General features: G+C 40.9%; 1 protein-coding gene across 1 annotated transcript; it reads left to right on the top strand.

Annotated features, from left to right (window-relative positions):
• Nucleotides 1–27: 27 nt before the first annotated feature.
• On the top strand, nucleotides 28–12,141 carry hnf4g (hepatocyte nuclear factor 4, gamma). Its single transcript, XM_053859654.1, has 11 exons — nucleotides 28–170; nucleotides 4,945–5,110; nucleotides 5,776–5,870; nucleotides 6,253–6,359; nucleotides 6,432–6,581; nucleotides 8,163–8,250; nucleotides 8,452–8,604; nucleotides 9,374–9,423; nucleotides 9,527–9,713; nucleotides 10,595–10,714; nucleotides 11,307–12,141. The coding sequence occupies exons 1-11, from the start codon at nucleotides 137–139 to the stop codon at nucleotides 11,426–11,428; spliced, it is 1,272 nt and encodes a 423-aa protein (XP_053715629.1). The 5' UTR covers nucleotides 28–136; the 3' UTR covers nucleotides 11,429–12,141.
• The last annotated feature ends 8,082 nt before the right edge of the window (nucleotides 12,142–20,223 follow it).

The raw sequence follows: 20,223 nt of genomic DNA, 5'->3' as shown, positions 1-20,223 counted from the left end.
TGGCGCCATCCACGGTGTCGCTTTTAGAATGATAGGCTGCTTAGCACTCCCCAAACTTCGCTTTTAATCTTCAAATCCGTTTGCCATTGTAAGGGTCACTGAGGCTAATGTTGCTGTGAGGGCTGCTCCTTTGTCGATGTACATCTTACGGACGGAAATCAGAACTAAAGGTAAGTGAAAAACCTTCATGCCTCTCGGTATCATGCAGGTTTGAGTTTTTCTGTTGCTTGAGCATTTGCCACGTTGGTTCACAATACATTTAACATGATCTTGGAACCAGGTATCTATTATTCAAAAGTGTTTTTGGAGATAAAACGGTTTGTTCTCTGAGAGAGATAGTGAAGACTCTGAGCTATAAAGATCATGTGATAACTGGTCTTCCAGCAAGGAGAAAATATAAAAACTATCTACTGTACTGTACAGTCACAGCTGGGTTGTGCCAGTGCTTTGCATATGATTGTGGTTAACCAAGTAGTTCCAGTCAATGAGTCTTGTTTTGGCGATTGTTAAGGTTTATGTTAGGTTAATGTTGTTAATCCAAGGTAAGCAACACAGTTTTTGGTTGTATCGCATGGCATAATTTACCGGCGAGGACAGCTGTAAAATCTGAGCATTAGTGTAAACCACAGCAGAATTGAAACACAGCATGTTGGCGTCACCTGAAGTTTCTGAAATAGTGTTGAGAGTGACAAGCTTTTCTAGATTGTCATTTACTCAAAGAGGAAGTTGAGTCAAAAGCGTGGGCAGTGTTTTAACACAAGATAAAGCCCCATCACCCATTTCCAGGTAGAACCAAAAATGAAAACCTACAATAGAAAATGATTTGCACCAGAGCAGAGTGTGGAGTGCTAATACAGCGCCCTTGGTTCAGGGAGCATTTAAAGCATGAAAGTGCAAGGATTATGCCTTCACCTGCCAAGTATATTGCCACATTCGCGACCCAAAACACGGATGGACTCCACAGCAAGGTTCTCTTTCCTGCTGTCATCCATGCCATATAGGTGTCTCTGATGGGCTGAGACAATCCCTCTCGCCCTCTTTAGGCTGCACAGTCCGCACCCCTTGACACCCCCAATACATGCTCTAGGCTCGGTCTCATGTTGGATGCCACTAAAATTAAAAAAAAAAAAAAAGTTCCTATTACTTTCAAGGGAGGATCCATCAATTTCCAGATATTTTTTGCAGCTAAAAAAGAGTGTTGGAGTGAGATTTTAAGAGTGTTGGAGTGAATTTACTGTACAAGGATATATATATATATCCTTGTACAGTAAATTCAGTAAATTCTTATTTCATCACATGAATATATTTTGGTGACCCTATACATTTTTTAAATGTAGAGAAGCTGAAGGGATGCAAATATTTATATGCTGATTTTTTATTTTTTTTCCCGGCCATAGGCTAAACTGAGGAAGATGGCAATGTTATAGCCTGTTCACACTGCGAACGCCTCTTTAGTCTGAGGTTTATTGCATGAAACGGCTTCTGGTTGCTAAGAGGAAGGGCAGTTTCTCAGAAATGCTGTGCATGACGTGTCACCGAACTGGTCTTATTCAATCAGGAAATCAATTGTTGCTATTGCTTTGTCAAAATATAATCTTAGAGAGTTATGTTTTTTCTCTTCTTTTTTGGGTATTGCATTAGGCAAGGTGTGGGCATGATGGTGTCAGTGTGACAATATGTTTTTGCAGGACATATAAGTCATCTATTGTGATGCCAATTTGAAAATTATTGTGGACATTAAAGGGCCTCAAAAAATTGCACTATATATATATATATATATGTGTGTGTGCATGTGTGTGTGTACTACACTTCTGTGCATGTAATATATATATATATATATATATATATATATATATATATATATATATATTATTCATCTATATCTATCTATATATATAGATATATAGATATATATATATATATTTTACATGCACAGAAATGTAGTGCACGCACAGACATATATATATATATATATATATATATATATATATATATATATATATATATATATATATATATAACGATAATAATAATAATAACAATCACAAAATAATTTATATTCATACAGACATCCAGTTATTAATATTCATACAGTTTAATTTAATTCATACAGACAGCGTCACAATGTTTCACGACAATGTGCAGCACACATTTTGAGCTTTTATATTTGAACACGAGTCACAATATTCTTCTTTCACTTCCAAAGCGATGACTCAGACATGCTGATCCCACTGTTGGTTAAAATGTAATCTCTCTATGGCATTTGACTCTCCGAGGATGGACTCTCATGCACGCTATCATGGTGATAGTATCACCTCATGAATTAGCTTAACAGTTTCTACACATCACCTGAAAGCAAACAGCTCACCTTGTCTATATTCACTCCTACTGTATAGATCGCCATCGTCCAAGCGGATACCCTCTACTTTTATTGTCAACTGATTCCTTTCAAGAAATGTACCTTCATTTTATTTTTTTCAAACGATGACCTGTATTCATCTCGATTTGTTCTACTTTTTTAGCGCAGTAAGCGAAACATTGGTCCTGATCTCGACGCTGTTATGAGTTTCTTTGCTCTCACTTTTGTCTCCCCCATATTTTAAAAATGTATATATAGGCATATATATAGGTCAGAGCACAACTACATGCAAATACTTTTTCTTCTCATAAGCCATGACTTTTTACCTGTGCTGTAGTCAGGCCTGTTCTGAGACCAAGTCAAGACCCAACAACAGCATGTAGAGATGAAGTAGCTTGACACTCAGCCTGAACTCTCATTTCTTGTTTTATATGTTAAATAAAGATCATTTATGGCCACAAAGGTTCAGAAGAAATCCACACAATTGTAGAAGGAAAAAAAACAACCAGCTATTACTAGTTACATTGAAATTAGATTCCATTTTATTATCATTTATTGTCCCTCAAAATAAATATATGACGGAGAAAATGCCTTGTAATACAATATTTTTTTTATGATATTTCTGTTTGCATTTAAGACTTTTCCTTCGGTCCACTTGTCTTTGGGCTTGCTAGCCTGTCACATCAGTCATATTAAATAACTGGGGCCGTCAGGAAATATAGAATCCTACCCCTGATGCCATCTTTACTACTTCATCTTATGGCTCTACTTTTTCTTCTTCTTGTTCACTGCCCCCACTGATTTCATTCATGTATATCTCACATTTTAGAGTTACCATTGACCCACAGAACAATGGTAATGTTCTAGTAAGGGAAGAACTTAGGTTTCCTCTCATTTGGATTTGCACTAAAGACCTTGTCTGGCTGCTCCATCGAAAGACTTTCCATCCAGTACACAGAATTTCCTTCATCTTTGCTCCTCCTTTTCACTGTCACTGTTTACACAAGTTACCAAATGTGAAATTAGATGCAACTTTAGTTGCCAGACAAAGACAAAGACAAATTTAGAATAACGTTTTGTTGATGCAGTGTGCCGAAAATCAAACTTTGATCATTAAAAGTTTGATGTTTTTAAAGGGCACCCCAAATGATGAACAGTCAAATTTAGCAGGTGGAAACAGTTTAACCGGTTCAGAACAGCTGTTGACAGCAGAGGTGGCCATTTGAAGACGGTTGTGTTGTATTGGAACTGAAACTTGTGGAAGATTCTCTTCAGTGGCGTTGCCATAGAGAAGCACCCCTCCTTTCCGAAACAAAAACATAAATAAATAAATGTGTATTGTTAAAAATATATATCTATATTTGATGCATACATCTGTTTGGTTATAGTTTTCTAACATCAATAGTTTTTAACAGCAGAGGCTTGGATGTATAGCTGCGCCCCGTGCTCATGGGAAGTGCAATTAACGGTATCAGTGTTTTCCACTTCACTTTGTGTCTTGGGAGATAAAATCTGCTGAGGCGGTGCTGCTATTGCTCCTCTTGTGATTAGATTAGGAGGCCCGAGAAACACATTCACGCTCAGCCTGACAAATGTGGCACCAAACGCAGTAAAATTAGGCAGAGGGAGAAAAGAGAAATATCCTTCAACCCCTATCTATCAATTCCTGTGATAAGAGCCTGGAACAACAGATAAGTCATGTACGACAAGGTGAGGAGTCTTGGAGCATTGCTCCTCCCTGCTCCCTTTCCCCGGCCCAATCAGATGAGGATTACAAATCTTTTGCACCTGGGATCTCCCTTTGTCATGTCTGCAAGTCTGTGATGAATGAGAAGGGACGGAGGAGAGAAGGATGAAGTATCCACCTGCCCATCAGAGTAAATCCTTGCTAGATATGGAAGTGGCCAACTACTGTGAGGGTCTGGATCCTTCATACAGCACGCTGGGGTTTGAGAACGCAGAGGTCCTGTATGTAGGAGGAGGTAAGCCAAACGCATCGAGAGACGTTTGAGTTACAGGTGACTTTTGGTTCAACATGATTTAACTCAACACTTGTGGCGGAAGTTCCAGCATGGCGTGTTTAACTTGTTTCAAAGATGCTCAGATTCACATACTGCCTTGACCCGGGTCAGTTCATCGACGTTGTTTGTGTGTTTGGTTTACATGGTCACGGGTGTTTTCATTCCCATATTGGAACTGCTCTCACAGCATTTGAGGCAGAGGTGATGATTATGGTTATGATGGCAATAGCTCTGCTGCTGATAATAACAGTGACTGTGACTGTGATCGTGACAATGCAGAAAGAACATTTTTTTTAAGAGTATCTCATTACATAAAAGGAGAAGTGCAATATATTTTAACTGTAGTGTAGCCGAAACTTTGTTTGTTTCTGAGGGTTTCTCAATGGAGGCTCAGATTTCCTCCCAAAACTAAATAGAGAAGGGACGTTTTATAATTTAAACCAGACTAAAGACTAACTTCAACTAATCCACTGCCTCCTCAAACATCATGACACGCTCATGTTTACCAAAAAAAAAAAAACCATCTTGGACTGGTGTTGATAGCTCATGTTGTGCTTGTTCCAGAGAGCATGCCGACAGAGCCCAGCGTACCTGGTCCAGACGGGGTCAACAGTAACTGCGCCATCTGTGGAGACAAGGCCACAGGGAAACACTACGGAGCGTCCAGCTGCGACGGCTGTAAAGGTTTCTTCAGACGCTCCATCCGGAAGAGCCACATCTACACCTGCAGGTGCAGAGACACCAAAACCATAGTTATTTAGGTGACCTGGGATGAATAAGTCCAACAGTTACAGACTCTTCAGGGGAAGCTGCTACACTGTTTTACTTTCAAACAAATCTCGGAAATCGCCACTAGGGGATATTTACTACTGGCGTTGACACTGGTAAGAGAGGTGGTGCAGACTGCCTGTTGAAAGAAAGAATGGAGCAGATTGGCACATCACATTCTGCCTCACATCCTCTAACCTGGAAGGCAGCTTCAAACTTCCACCTAAATCTTGGCACATTAGAGTTGTTCTGAATAATAAATCATATTAAGCCGCTATAACCTTCATAGGGCGTTCTCTTCTTATTGGTTACACTTGAAAGATACATTCCAATTCAGCCTATGGAAGGTCTTCTTAACTTCCACAAATAAAAAAAATGACTTTTCAAAGTGTTTCCACTGCTTAACTGAGATTAAAGTGGATTGAAGTCCTTCGACCAGTCACAAGCTTCCGTGGTTACTCCATCACCTGCACAGACTGACAATTCACGAGATGAAGTACAGAATTTTAACGTGTAAGATGTCTTAGCTTGTTGGTGCAAAGCAAGTGCTGAATTAACAGGGAATCTCACAGCTACTGTAGACGAGTGGTCACGGTCTATAAGATGAACTTTTTCTTTCCCGTACAGGTTCAGTCGACAATGCGTTGTTGATAAGGATAAGAGGAACCAGTGTCGTTTCTGCCGACTCAACAAATGCTTCAGGGCTGGCATGAAAAAAGAGGGTATGGAGTCACATCGCGGCTTTCATTCCAACTTTCCATTCACATCTGTATTTGGTAGAAAACACTACATGAGATCTTGAACAGCGTCTTGAAATAGGCCTGATCCACTGGTCAAAATGGAGGCCGCCATAAAAGAGACGATCACTTGCTGTGTGTGTATTTATGAGGAGAATAACCTTGGCAGGGTTTTATGACACCTAATCATGTGTTACTCAAACATGTTGTTCTGGATTGAAGCCGGTTAATGATCAACTCATCTTGCTGATGCCAACCAGTATAACTATTTTCCATCATATCACCTTTCGCCATTTCCTTATTTATCCCGCAAATGCTTACCACTGATACAGCCCACTGGATGTAACTATAATTTTTCTTATTTCAGCGGTCCAGAATGAGCGGGATCGGATCAGCTCCAGAAGGAGTATTCCTGATTCCCAAGACATTCCCCCCATCACAACTCTAGCGCAAGCAGAATCCCTGTCTCAACAGGTGAGGCCACGTCCCAAACTCTTACTGTCTCTCTTGAAAACTTCTGAAATGTGATTTTCCCCCTGGTGGCAGATCACGGCTCCAGTTGTTATAACAGACCTGTCGGAGCAGAAATCGGCCACCATCAGCGACGTGTGTGACTCCATGAGACAGCAGCTGCTGGTTCTAGTGGAGTGGGCCAAATACATTCCTTCGTTTGGGGAACTTCCACTGGATGACCAGGTTTGATGACGCAGCTGTTTATTGATGCTGTGTATTCCACTCTTATCTCAGTCTTTACTAAATATAGTAATGAATGTAATGCCTGTCAGGGAATATTCTTATTGACTGGTGCCTACGCTGGGAAACCGAAAGAAACACTTTAAAGTTTTAGTTCATGGTCACTTCCTGGTTTGTAAGAGAACAGTTGCAACTCTATTGATGACAATGAAACGTCAACCAACTCTCATGAAGGGGGGATACATTTTGGATAAACCTCAGGGATACATATATTAAGCAAAACGCAATTCTACAAAAATATAGTTTTTATTCAGAGACATTTTTGTGGCAAGTAGACTTTCCATTTTTAACCAGTTCTGTTTAGACCCTCTCACAAACAGGCTCAAATAAAAACGTCAGGCTTGGTGACCACTTGGGGCCCTTGATCAAATTTGAAGAGTACTCACCCACACTGAGTACTTACACCATTGTACATAAAGTTTCTTTATTTTTCCATATATAGTATATTTGAACAACATTCCTCAGTGAGTTTTTCTTGTACATGGATTATGGTCCCAAGTTTCTCAGCAGTGCAAACACAAATTTTACAAAGCTGTCATAATCTGATGTTCAAAAACTGCACACTGCCGTAAAGTGTCGTAAAGACGGTCTTGTGGTATTGGTGACCATTATATGTGTACGCATTGTGTAGGTATTCTCATGTCACCCTCGCTGAAAAAAGGGAGACTTTTGGGGCAAAACACAACAGCTCTATAACAGACACGTCGAGGATTTCAACCTCAAATGCCATGGGCTACAGAAAAGCTGGACACCAAGACTTGCACAAACAAGATTTGCATGATTTGTATTGAACAGAGGTGTTTTGATTGGAAGTGCGGGGTGCAACTGCTCTACGTGCCATTGCCGTGACCATAGAGATTAAAATTGGAGATTTAAAAAATGTGGTTTACTAAGAGCATGTGCTTTTGAGACATTTGCTGGTGATAAAGAACTGTCTCTTTTTCTTCATGGTACTGACAGGTAGCATTATTATTTGTAATTTGTCGCCTTTAAGGAAGTCTAATCACATGAGAATGATGTGCTTTTAATTTTAAAATTTAGGACGTACTAAAAGTGTATTTCATGGCTGAGGTTATGTAGAAATATACATATGACATGCTTAATAAAGGCAGGTCTGTTGTTGAACACATGAGAGCTTCTGCCACTGTGTTGCTTCAGCCTCTAAGGTTGAAGAATGGAGAGAGCTAGCTCGCGCACTACCGTCAGAACAGCTCAAATATATATTCATTTTTAATTGTATTTAGTAAAAATAGCACATCAGCGCACACAGCGTGACCACAAGTTTGAGTGGGCAGAAATGCCACACCACAGAAATCGCACTCCTATTTATCATGATGGTCTTTAGCACCTCTTCCTCAATGAGTGTGCGCTGCCCCTGTCTTTCACAGGATGGTTAACTTGTGAGTTCAGGATTCACATTAGCATACAGACACCTCGTAATGTACCGCTGTTATGACCCTTGAGTGGATTGGTCTGCATTGTTGGCCGTTTGCCTTCTCTGTTTACCTGTGTGTTTGTCTCCAGGTGAGCCTGCTGAGGGCACATGCGGGTGAACACCTTTTGCTCGGGGTTGCCAAAAGGTCAATGGCTTTCAAAGACTTCCTGCTCTTAGGTACGAGCTGGCCAGCAGAAGACAAGTCATGCAGTCTTTTGAATGGTTCATGAGAGCCTTATGAATTGTGCGTCGGTGGTAAATGATTGACTCGTACTTTCTTTGTGCTTTGAAGAGTCTTTCCTGTAAATGTTAGTCATGCTGTAGATGGAGCACAAACACACGGTTAACTTCCCTCTAACAGTTTCTCTGGATGTCCAGGTAATGGTTGCGTGATCCACAAAAACAGCCCCGAACCTGAACTCTGTCGAGTTGCCAACCGAGTCCTGGACGAGCTGGTCCACCCGTTTCAGGAGATCCAGATAGACGACAACGAGTACGCAGCTCTAAAGGCCATCGTCTTCTTTGACCCAGGTAACACCCGACACGACAGTGACCACTTTCAAAGATGCTTAAATCACCTTTTAATGTGAGAAATTCCGGATGTAAATTTGTCATGCAACTGAATTAACAAACTAGAGCCATCTGGTGGCGAACATTATTCATTACAGTTAAATTCAGACCGGATCTTTCTTTGCGTTCTATCATAAAGATGGAGCTTGTGAGTTAAATATAAAGATACACTGGTGGTGAAATATTAAACCACATCTGTAAACACTGATTTTTAGTTATTCTGTTTCATTATTTATACATTCAGACAACCACATTTAAGTCAAAATGTATGCATCCTTTGTATACATTTTCTCGATCGGGTGCTTTTTATGAGGTAGATCTCAGATGTTCATTTCAAATATAATTCATCTTTGTTTCAAATTGACCCCAACCTGACACATATCATCTAAATTGTTAATTTGGTTATTAAGCTTATTATTAGTAATTGATCTAACAAAGAGGTAAAATTGACAATAACCTAAGAAAACAAGAAATTATCTTAGGAGTATGTCAATAATATTAATAGAACGAATGCTTAGAAAATTGTTTTAATTAAAATGTGTATTATTATTATTATTTTTATTATTATTTGTATTTTTTGCTTTGGCGGCAGGTGTATCTGAATTTTTCAGTTGCCTTTTTGTTCGGTCCAGATTGCTTTAATAGATTCTCCTGCAAAGCTCTAACATGTCCATATTTGCCCTTCTTGCACTTCCATCATCTCCACCATCGTCCATGCCTGCTCCTGTAGATGCAAAGTCTTTGCGAAACCCCTCCAAGATCAAGGCTGTCCGTCAGCAGGTATTTTGGCAGCGTCTATCATAAAAGGAAAAAAAAAAAAGAAGGAAAAGTCGATGGATGATGCAGAATTTTCAGGACAAAACGGCGGCATCCTTGTGTGCAGGTACAGATGAGTCTGGAGGACTACATTAATGACAGACAGTATGACTCCAGGGGTCGTTTTGGAGAGCTGTTACTCCTGCTGCCCACCCTGCAGAGCATCACATGGCAAATGATCGAGCAACTCCAGTTCATTAAGCTCTGCGGCCTGGCCAAGATCGACAACCTGCTGCACGAGATGCTGCTGGGAGGTAAGACCGGGCCGCTGTTGCTCCTCATAAACCTGGACGAAGAAAAATAGCATGACCTTCAACGAGACAATGCAACGGTGAAGCTGTGTAGTGATTAATGCGAGGAGGGGAACATAAAGCTATGCTGAAGAGCAAAAAAGTACAAACTCTCAGGGAAGTTTGCGAGTAAAACGCTAAAAAGGTTAAACCTAAAAAGGGTAAAATATTATGAATTTTGCTCAGAGGTTGGGAGGAAAAAAAAAAGCCCCACTATATTCCAGCTCCAGATATAGAAGCGAATGTCTCGACAAGAGAAACTCTGTAGCACATCACCCTTAGACTTCTCTGCATGTGTAAAAATAGTGGCCTGAAGTTAAACCCTGAATGTATTAATAACATTGGAAGTATGGCCTTTAACTAAAGATGAGGCGTACAGGAAAGTGCAAAACTTGTGTCTCCTATTTCTCAGCTCCTGCTTGAAGGAGAAAGTGGCGCTGAAAATGCTGCGTCGCTCTTATTCCCTGGAAGTAAAGTAATGCTTTATTTGCAAGTGCGTACAGTACTGAAAACTGTAGGCGTATTTTGAAGACAATAATACACACCCAGGGGCAGATTTGCTAAGATCCCCTTAATGAGAGCTCACTATTGAGAAGTTTTGCTCAGAGGGCAGAACCACCTATTGGTCCTCCAGAATGTTTAGGGCACGTGGTCATGCTTATCACAAGTCAGTAATAAAGAGACGTCAGGTCATCGTTCAGCCTCACAATAACCATTTGTCGCTTCGATAATTCATCCACAGAGGAGTCGGCTTAAACCCAAGGACTCCTCCGGAGTTCAAGTACAGTTTTGTTTGAGTGCATTTTAGGAAAAAACAAGCAAACAGAAATGTGTTTCATGTGCAGGTTTCAACACAGAGCCGACACACTTGCACCACTCGGCACACACCCAGCTGGCTCAAGACCCTGTGACTGGACACACGTTGGTCATCAGCAGCATGCCGATCACACACTCCACGCAGATTTGTAAGTACTACACACACACACACGTTTCTTTCACTGTTTTCGTGAAGACCTCCCATTGCCAAAATGCTTTCCCCAGCCTCTCTCACCCTAAACCTAACCATCCAAAACAAATGGCTCGCTTAAACCAGGACTCTGAACCAAACTTAAACCTAATTTAAAGTTATTTCAAAGTTTTCATCCTCAAGTTGAGGCTTAACCTTGTGGGGTCCAGCCAAATGCCCCCACAAAGTCATACCGTCCCCATAAGCATAGTGTTTTGTCAAGACATGGCCCCCACGAAGTAGGATAAACAAGCCCACACACATGCACATATCTATTTTCATATGTTTTGTGGGGACATTTCATTGGCTTTCATGCTTTCCCCTGCCTCTGACCCTAAAACAAATGGCTAACCTTAGCCAGGACTCTGAACCAAACTTAAATTCAACCCGGTTGAACCCGGTTATTTTGAAGTTTTAATCCTCAAATTGAAGACAATATTTTATAGGCTCGGCCCTGCCATCACAGCATATTATTCATGAGGATAAATGGATTTTTAAACAGCCCTCCGTTGCAGTGACCACACTGTTGCTTTTTTTTTTTGTCACCACAGCTTCTCCAGACACTCCCATCCCATCACCTCCACAGAGCTCATCCACCGAGATCTACAAACATTTCTCACAGTCTCTCTGTCCTCCAGCCAGCCCCTCACCGTCCACACAAACAGACCACTGACCTCGCTCTCAGCTGCAGCTTTGCCACCTCGATTTCTGCTGCAGAAGTCTGAATGAATCAAATGGTGGCGTGTTTAACAAATCTCATACAGCAATAACACTCTTCTGATCATGTGCAGTGGACAGACTCAATAGAGGGAGGGCGGAGGGGCGATAAGGGTTTTGTGATTTTAATTTTGATTTAGTTTTGCATGACATTGTACTGATATAAATATTTTTGAAAAATGAAATGCTCTTTTAACCACATTGTAAATATTCTGAAAAATGTAGCTTCACTTTTTTTTTTTTTTACATTTGTAAAAGTATATTAGCTTTTGATCACTGCCTTAAGTTAAGAAAAAATAATACATTTGATAAGCATTTTGATTGAAGTATAATATGAATTAAAAGATGATTTAAGAAAAGAAATCTTGCTTGTTTTGGATGAGAATTGGAGGAGTGGGCAACAATATTAAAAGCAGCTAAGAGAGAGAATGTATACTGATGTGCAACAAGATGATGAGCACTTTTGTGACGTGGTCCAAGGAAGGAAAATCTGGTGACATCTGATCTGGTCTGTGGAAAACAGACTTGTCATTCACTCTGATCCAACAGACAAGTCCGACTGTGGTGAATATCGGTGTTGACTTGGGGGCTCCATGGGAGTGCACTGAAAAATGTCAAATGAATAAGTAAATCCACACAATAATGATGATGATAATAATACTAATAATAATGGTGGTTTGGGAGCATGGCTGCAAAGATCAGTCTCATTCAATTGTATATTAGTTACACAAACCTCTGCCAAATGATGAGGTGGCAATACGAGAGACTCTAAACAGACCAGTAAGGAAGGGGATGAAGTAAGAAACACAGCAGGGAAGTCGGTGAGGAATTTAGTAAGAAGCTCTTTTATTCAGCACCTGTCACGATCCCTTTCACTTCTATGACTTGAGCTGAGATCACTGTTGTGTCTGAAAAGAGCCCCAACATAGATCAAGTAAATCATAATAAAACGTATTTCAGTGTGGTGCTTCCACCTGCAACAGGACTTACCAGTGACTTCTTCATTGAAGTAATGAGGTTCCACGTTTCTGAGTTTCCAAGATCCTTGTTTGAGACAAAAAAAAAAAGAAAAAAAATCTGGATGGAGCCACAGCCGAGCGCCGAACTATAAATGTAAAAGTGTAATTTAAGCCCACACTCTGCCGGACACACTGTACTTGTAAATGTGCAATCATTGCAGTGGTGCGTTTGTGTGCAGCGGCTGGACCAGGGGACGGCACTGAGAGCTCTTGTTGTTGTCTGTACATTGTTGTGTGACTCACAGAAAGTGTTGGGGTTATTAATGGTGGAGAAGCTGATGCTGTCTAGAATCAACATGACCAAATCCTCAAATCAACTTCATAATGTACAAGCTGCCTTGCCCAGGTCAAAACAACACCGGCCGCAATGAGAATATATGTCTATGTATTGTGTGCGCGTGTGTGTGTGTGTGTGTGAACACTCTGACCTGCAATTTATTTGTGTGTGCAGACTGATGTGTGTTCTTGGAAGCATGTGTGCACCCAGGGAAGTTTAATCAAAGGCACATAGTGAGGGGAACCCTGCCTCTCTCTTTTTCCTTTAGATAAAACTGTGTGTTAGCATGCCGGTCACATATCTCATCTAAGCTCGCCTACACACACCTTGCAGCGGCCCACACTGACAGCGCTATTACACACCGGCGTGGTGCTTGCTCCACCTGAAGATGCTGATGACGAGAGGAGCAAGAAGCGAGGGACATTTCCAATTATAAATGTTTGGATTTTCCAACTCGGAATCGAAATATTTTTTTCTTGTCCTCCGTCATTGTGAAGGAAAACTGTTCTGATTCATATGCAACAAACACTAAAGGAATATAGAGTGGGCAAACAGGCTGTCTCCTTTACTTTTACATCTTTTTACGTGCCATTTTCCTCATCCTCCAAGACACTGGGAACACCTTGCACATGTTGCGAACACATAGAGACCGAAACCCACTTTTGGAAAACATCTGCTCAAAAATGGAGGTCTCCCTCTTTTCAACCACAAGAAAAACCAGCTAGCACAGAAGCAGTTCTTCTACAATAAAAGTGAAAAAAAACAGAATATGTAGATGATTAATTTACATTTTCATAGAATATCAAAAATGCCCATCAACATTAACTCCTCCATGAAGACTAATGAAGTTAGAACGGTTATTACCCTTTATTTTACATAATTAATCGAACGGTTACAGAGATGCTAAATTGTTTGCTAAATCAGACTTGAAGAGTGGAAATTGATTTTCCGCCCTTTTTGACCTTTCTGCACTCGTAGAAGCGCTCGAATCCATCCAGGTTGAGTTTCCGAGAGCAACCACTAGATGGCAGTAAAAGCATGTCGTTTTCACCCGCCTTCATCAGCGCGCGTTTAAAGCCGCTCCTGTGCGATTCTAATTGGAATGAGAAGCAGCGGAGACGTTTTGATGAACACTGTCATTTGCTGAGCAAATAGGACGAAAATGCGGTCGGATTGTAGCAGAGCAGTCGTTTGACTCTGCTGCTCCATGTATCTTTTTATGCTGTTGTCTTGCTGAGTTGTTTGTCCAAGATACTTGGTGCGCTTTGTTATTTCTATAAGTTTCCAACTGTTGCCAAACCTCAACTTGTCGGACAGGGTTTGTATCACTCCCTTCAAATCTGATTTTACACGGGCATGATCAGTCACTTTTAAAATAGTTTGACCATATTTGGCCGGGGGGGAAATGGGAGAAAGATTGCCAAGTCGAACGGATTGGCCCAAACTCCGTTGAAGGGAATATTTGGCATGGCCTGAAATGAATGGCATGTGTCAGCGATCTGAGATTAGAGCCGGAGATTGCGGACTATCATTCCTCACCACTGCATTTACCCATAATTCCCTTCTGTCTGCAACATATCCGATGATTCCTCCTCTTGCAGACAAGGTGAGGCTCCACGAGCCGCTGCCTCGAATGCTGGAATGAATTTCAAACCTCTCCTGAGTGATTTTGTGAGCCTCAGCCCTGTGTGCGCACGTGCGTGCATGTTGTTGCCGTGCGTGGTTGCTGCTCTCGGCTAAGGGTGAAGGCAAGGGAAATACAGTGACAGCTTCATTTCAAAAGCTGAGTTCACCCAAATGAGGGATTAAAGCGGGAGCGAGGGCCTGGGCTTTCTTCGTCCTTCATGATCCAGTAGCTCTTGTTTCTCAAAATCACCCTCTTCCTGGATGCACTACAGCTCTCTTTTACAGGTTCTTCATCAATTCAATCCACATATCAAACCTGATGATTCGAGCTGGTCTGGGTTTCATCTGATTTGAGCGGCGCTGCTCGACTACTGACGTGTTGAACATGGAGGAAATGTCAACAGGTGACTCAAAAAACATCTGCAGGTGTGATCAGATAGTGCGACCCAGGTGACATTTAGGACCCTACGATTCCATCATGAGTGACTGAGTTCAGAAAAATGTTTAACAAATGTCGGCTGTCTCTGTAGTTTCATTTTGATTCAAGAAAACACTTGTACCACTCAGTATCTACTAGTATTTTCAGGTGAGGACACAGGTGATGATGGGAAATGAAAGCTAAAAAGTCTCCACCACCCGCTGAAAAGCAAACTGGTATACTAAGTTGCAGACAGGAGCCGTGCTTTATGATGATATGAACCCGGTTCTGGAATGAAAAAAGGGGTGAGGGCCGTGTATTTTTGTGTGTGTGTGTGTGTGTGTGCAACCTGTGTACATACGATGGCGGCTGGGGACATTAAGGTAATGAAAAGGGGAGGATCACTGATGGCGTCTGGGATGCAGCCTTGTTAGGAAGAAAAAAGTACGAAAAAGACAGGAGACAGGGGAGATGACAGGACGGATGATGAGATGAGTAGTGCATTAAGGAAAACAGTACCCCGAGATTAGGTGGGGAATGAGAATGCAGCGGGAGAGAAAGGGGGCATATTGTAAAAGAGGAGACCCTGGTTTAGCAGTGGGAGAAAGATGGCTACTCATTTACGACGGCGAGGATTTAGTGAGAGAAGCAGGAAGAGAAGAAGTCGGGACTGAGGAACACGACACTGAATGATAAGTGTCTCACCCGCTGCAGGTTATGGGAAGTTCACGCAAACAAATGATTCCCATTTGCCGGAGGCGAGGGACGCAATTGAGAGAGGGGCGAGGGAGAAAAAGGAAGCAAAAGACGAAAGGGGGATGAAGAGGAGGAGGAGGAGGAGGTCAGAACGCAGTGATTTCTGATAACTCCATCTACATCGAGACACCTCCCTTCTAATGTGCTTGCATTGTAGAGTGAAGCACTTTCAATCCAAGGCACATTAGAGACCCCATAGTGGGGCGCAGTAAAAGTCTCTGCTTGGTATTTTAAATTACAGAGTGCCTACGCACCATGGTCAATAACACTAAACATGATGCAAATTGGTGCAAGTAGGTGGGCAATATCTGCCACCACAAGAGGTCATAGACAGCAGTGAGGACCACATGTGCTCCACTGATTTGAATGATAAGCAGCATGGCGTCAAAGTTAAGTATAGATGAAGGCCTCTTTGAAAAACTGAATTTCTCTGTGATCCAAGCACCGTCGCTTCTTGAAAGACATTTTATCGCGAGGTTCAGCAGTGCTGAGGTTATTATTATTAGTACTAGTATGAATGTGACTCTTGAGATTCTAATGATGATATCAGTTGCAGTGCAATTGACGCACCTTATCTGGCTAGGTATTCTTCTTCTGTATGTTACCAAATACATGTATCATGCACTGTGCATAATAAATTGTAAATAATTCAAATTCAATGTTACTGCAACTGGCTGAATGAGGTTGGTGGAGGTCAAATATGACTGCAATATTCCTTTTTGTTTCTTTCTAGGTGGACGTCAATTGTGTTTTTGTAACTTTCCATTTATCCACAACTGGTTGGAGCAAATACATTTCTCTACGGACCGCTATTTGTAAGGGGCCGACACAGAGACGGAAGAAAAATAGTTTTGAATTTTTCTACTTTAATAATAATTTTGTTACTTTAATAATACAAAACATGAGAAAAATAGAAAGCACAACTAAAGGGAGAACATTTACATATAGTTTATCAAGGCACTTAAGTACGAAGTAGGTTTTTTTCATATCTGTAATATCTATAAATTCATGTAGTAGTACTTGTATGTGGCCCCCGGACCCACCTCTGAATCACAGAACTGCTCATAGAGGACTTGAAAAGAAAGACAAGTGGACTGAAGTGTGCAGTCAAAACACTCATTAAACATCCATCCGTTCATTTTCTCCCACTTATTTGAGGTCACGGGGGCAGCAGTCAGAGGGAAGCGCCCTGGACAACTCTGCCATTGAGCACGTTTCTCCTTCAACTATGTATTTCAACTACATCCCAAGATCATTTAGACTGCTCAGCTCATCATTCAAAAAGTCAGCGTCAAATGAGCAGCATACAAGCAGTGAGACATGAAATAACTCATATTATGGACAACAGACGCACTTGAGAGACACAGAGCTTGATTGTTGCCATATCATTTATGCCTGGAGAAAACAAGAAACCGATGGCCTAATCATACATAACAATATTCCCAACGTTGAGACAATGGACTAAGAAATGTTAAAAACCCTCTTGTGGATCTAAAACATCCTCTCTAAATACTCGATGTCTGTTTTCCGACAATGAGGATGAAAGAGGAAGAGCTTTTGTACAGATTGATCATTTTCATGTTCAGCAATCAGGGAGAAATCCATCACACCAGAGGCAGAGATGGCAATTTCCCCAGTGACAGTCACATCAATAGTCCATAATGTGATAATGCAGTCACAAGACATGTTGTGTCTTGAGTAATTGGTGACCCACGCGGTTCTTTTTTTCCTCCTTCCTTCACTAGAAACACTTGCTTTTTCCCACTTTAGCTCTCCAGCACTTACTCCACCCACATGCAAAAGCAAGTCGCTGCATGTAACAGATGTTATATTTGATTATGTGCTGCTTTCAGCAGTGGACTTCAGTGTAATCGGCGAAAAATGCTTTTATACTTTACATGTTTCTTGAATCCCAGTCAATCAACATGAAGTAAAAAAAAAGATTTATTGTGAGTTGAGTTGTTTTCTTCATTTAAATGCTCTTAAAAGCACCTTTATTTGTTCCATACATGCCCTGTTATTAATGAATAACAATAATGATTATAGTTACATGACAGAATTACACACATAAAAGTGTCTTATGTTTTACTCAAATGAATTGCATTCCATACATGCATGGCGGAGTAAGGGTGCGGCCACACACTGCAGCTAGATGGAATGAATTCAGCTTGATTTATATACAGTGCGATATATAACATCTAAAATAATGGACAACATGGATGACAAAAACACTGAGACACACAACTTATTTCTGTATAGTTCTTCTCTGGCACAACGGTTTCCTCATAATAGTAGTAATAAGTCGTCTACTTATATGTTAGATTCTATAATTTCCAGAAAACCATCACATATTTTAGCAAGTACCTCCATTGAGGTCGGCAATTACATTCCTTTTCGAGCCCCACTGTGCACTGATACTGACCGTCAAGTCAAAAGACGATTAAATGTAACTTAAATTTAGCTCTTTTTGTACTATAAAAATGGAAAGTGTAATAATGTGTTATATATATGTGTTCATATCATATATTATATTTTATTAAAATATTATCGATATATAGATCTTATGTACTTTGTGATCTGTCTAAGTGGTGAATATCTTGGAAAATATGAGTAAAACAACATCGTATTAAGACAGGATTTTTTTTTTAAATGCATGATTTACCATTCTTTATTTTTGAGGGACCAAAAAAAAAAAAAAAACTGTTAAAATTAAGATCACACATTTGAAGAACATAATTCAAAAAGGGACGTGGTGATCTAAATTTCTATTTCGAATTTGAAAAGTAATGAATGATGAAAAGCATGCAATATCTTGTTCTTTGGCTCAAGAGGGCCACATAAATACAGATGTAGGGCTGCATCTGGCCCGCGGACCGCACTTTGTACACTTCTGCTCTACATTGTCTGGGATGGAGGTCACGATTGACCAGATGTAGTCAGTCTCCTGCACCACTGTGATCATTGTTATGGTATATATGAAGTGATAGTGTCTGGTTTATATATGTTTTTCCTGCTGCAGTATATAGTGCAGTAGCTGACAGACAATACACTCCTCTCTCCAACTCATGTGAAAATGCAAAGGAGCTCCGACATAAATTGTCCTGGCGAGCCTGGTGCAGCTACTCTTCTACCGTGAAAGCACTGGCAGAACATGTGTGAGCGTCAAAAGCAGGATTTGAGCCAACAACTTTCCAACAGTCACCGCTCCACTTGTCCTCAACCAAATCGGAGAAACATACAACTCAGTGTCGGAATATTTACGCTATTAATCAGAGCTATAAAAAGGCTGAGTACGATAAACAAACATGGGCGTCTACCTTCGGGCTGCGACAGGTCCAAGGTCATACGAGTCATCATCAGGAACAGATCAAGTATGAATTATTTTTCTTCTCGTAGCAACGCAGAGTGGCTTTCGTTTCCAAAACATCGAATTACTAAACTTCGAATGAAGTTCATTTTCAGAGCTCCAAAGATTCCTGTATTATACAGGTATTTACCTACAAATCAGTTAATTGTGATCTTCATTGACGACCACACAACACACACACACACACTGAGTGAGGGTACAAAGCAGGAGGGGGAATAAAGGGGGGATTTTTACACACATGACTTCCTGTCCTAATCAAGGGCTTTCTCCGCTCCTATCTGAAAGACACACATGACTGACTCCTTCAGCAGGAAACCTACACTCGGCATATATACGTGTGATGAAGCCGCATGTGTGCATGCGTGTACTGGCGCTCGGGGAGGCTCACCAAACCAGCCGCCGAGTGGTGAAGGATATTAGCCGGCAATTGCCAAAAGATTGCAAAAAGTGACATCCCTAATGGAGAAAGATTACTGTGTGCAACATCACTTTGATTCCAGCCGCATACATTTCCCTCCCTGAGATGGGGCCCGTGGACAGCTCCGCAGAATGGATATTGCGTCCTTTTGTGTTTGTGCAAATGCAAATGCCTGTTAACAAAGAGACAGAGACACAAATTGCCTTTTTTAAACAATTATTTCTGACTGATGCATTTGTTACACCTGTCAGTTCTTAGACATAGTACTCAAATTATTTAGATTTGTCTTGCTGGGTGAGGATTGTGTTGGCTGAGCTTGCACAGGAAATACAAAGGAAAAAAAGGATTGTGGTGATTATAAAATAAATAAATAAGAAAAAAAAGATGATAGACCGTGTCGGCAGTGCTGGTTTATTTAATTTATTTGGCAATGAAGAAGGTGGAGAACAAAATATCACAAAACCCAGGTTTATGTTGCTTTATCTCTCTCTTTGTATCTTGCTGTTTCATTAATCCTGCACACATTTTATGACAGAAAATCACTATGGTCACGCTCACCTGCAAACTTTTAAACATTGTCTTTTTTTTTTTTGATTCATTTGTGTTCTCTCAAAATAATGGTCCAGAACAATGGGGTTTCCTGCAGCCCATCCTCAAACCATCATATATTGTTGTTGGGAAAGTTGGCTTTTGCGTACTATATTGAGGAATTATTGACACATTGGCAGGGTGAAATTTCCTTGTAAAATAAACATGACAACACTCTTTCATGTATAGTTTTGGCTGTGAAATGCCACATTCTGTTAGAGCTGTGGCAGAGGTCAGATCATATCTGAGGTGCGGACGACTAGTAGAAGTAAGAATTGGCAG

The sequence above is a fragment of the Synchiropus splendidus genome, chromosome 3, assembly GCF_027744825.2.
Source record: "Synchiropus splendidus isolate RoL2022-P1 chromosome 3, RoL_Sspl_1.0, whole genome shotgun sequence".
In the NCBI taxonomy this organism is placed as follows: domain Eukaryota; kingdom Metazoa; phylum Chordata; class Actinopteri; order Syngnathiformes; family Callionymidae; genus Synchiropus; species Synchiropus splendidus.
Note: the sequence above shows the minus strand (reverse complement) of the source record. Positions and strands in the feature narration are given on the sequence as shown.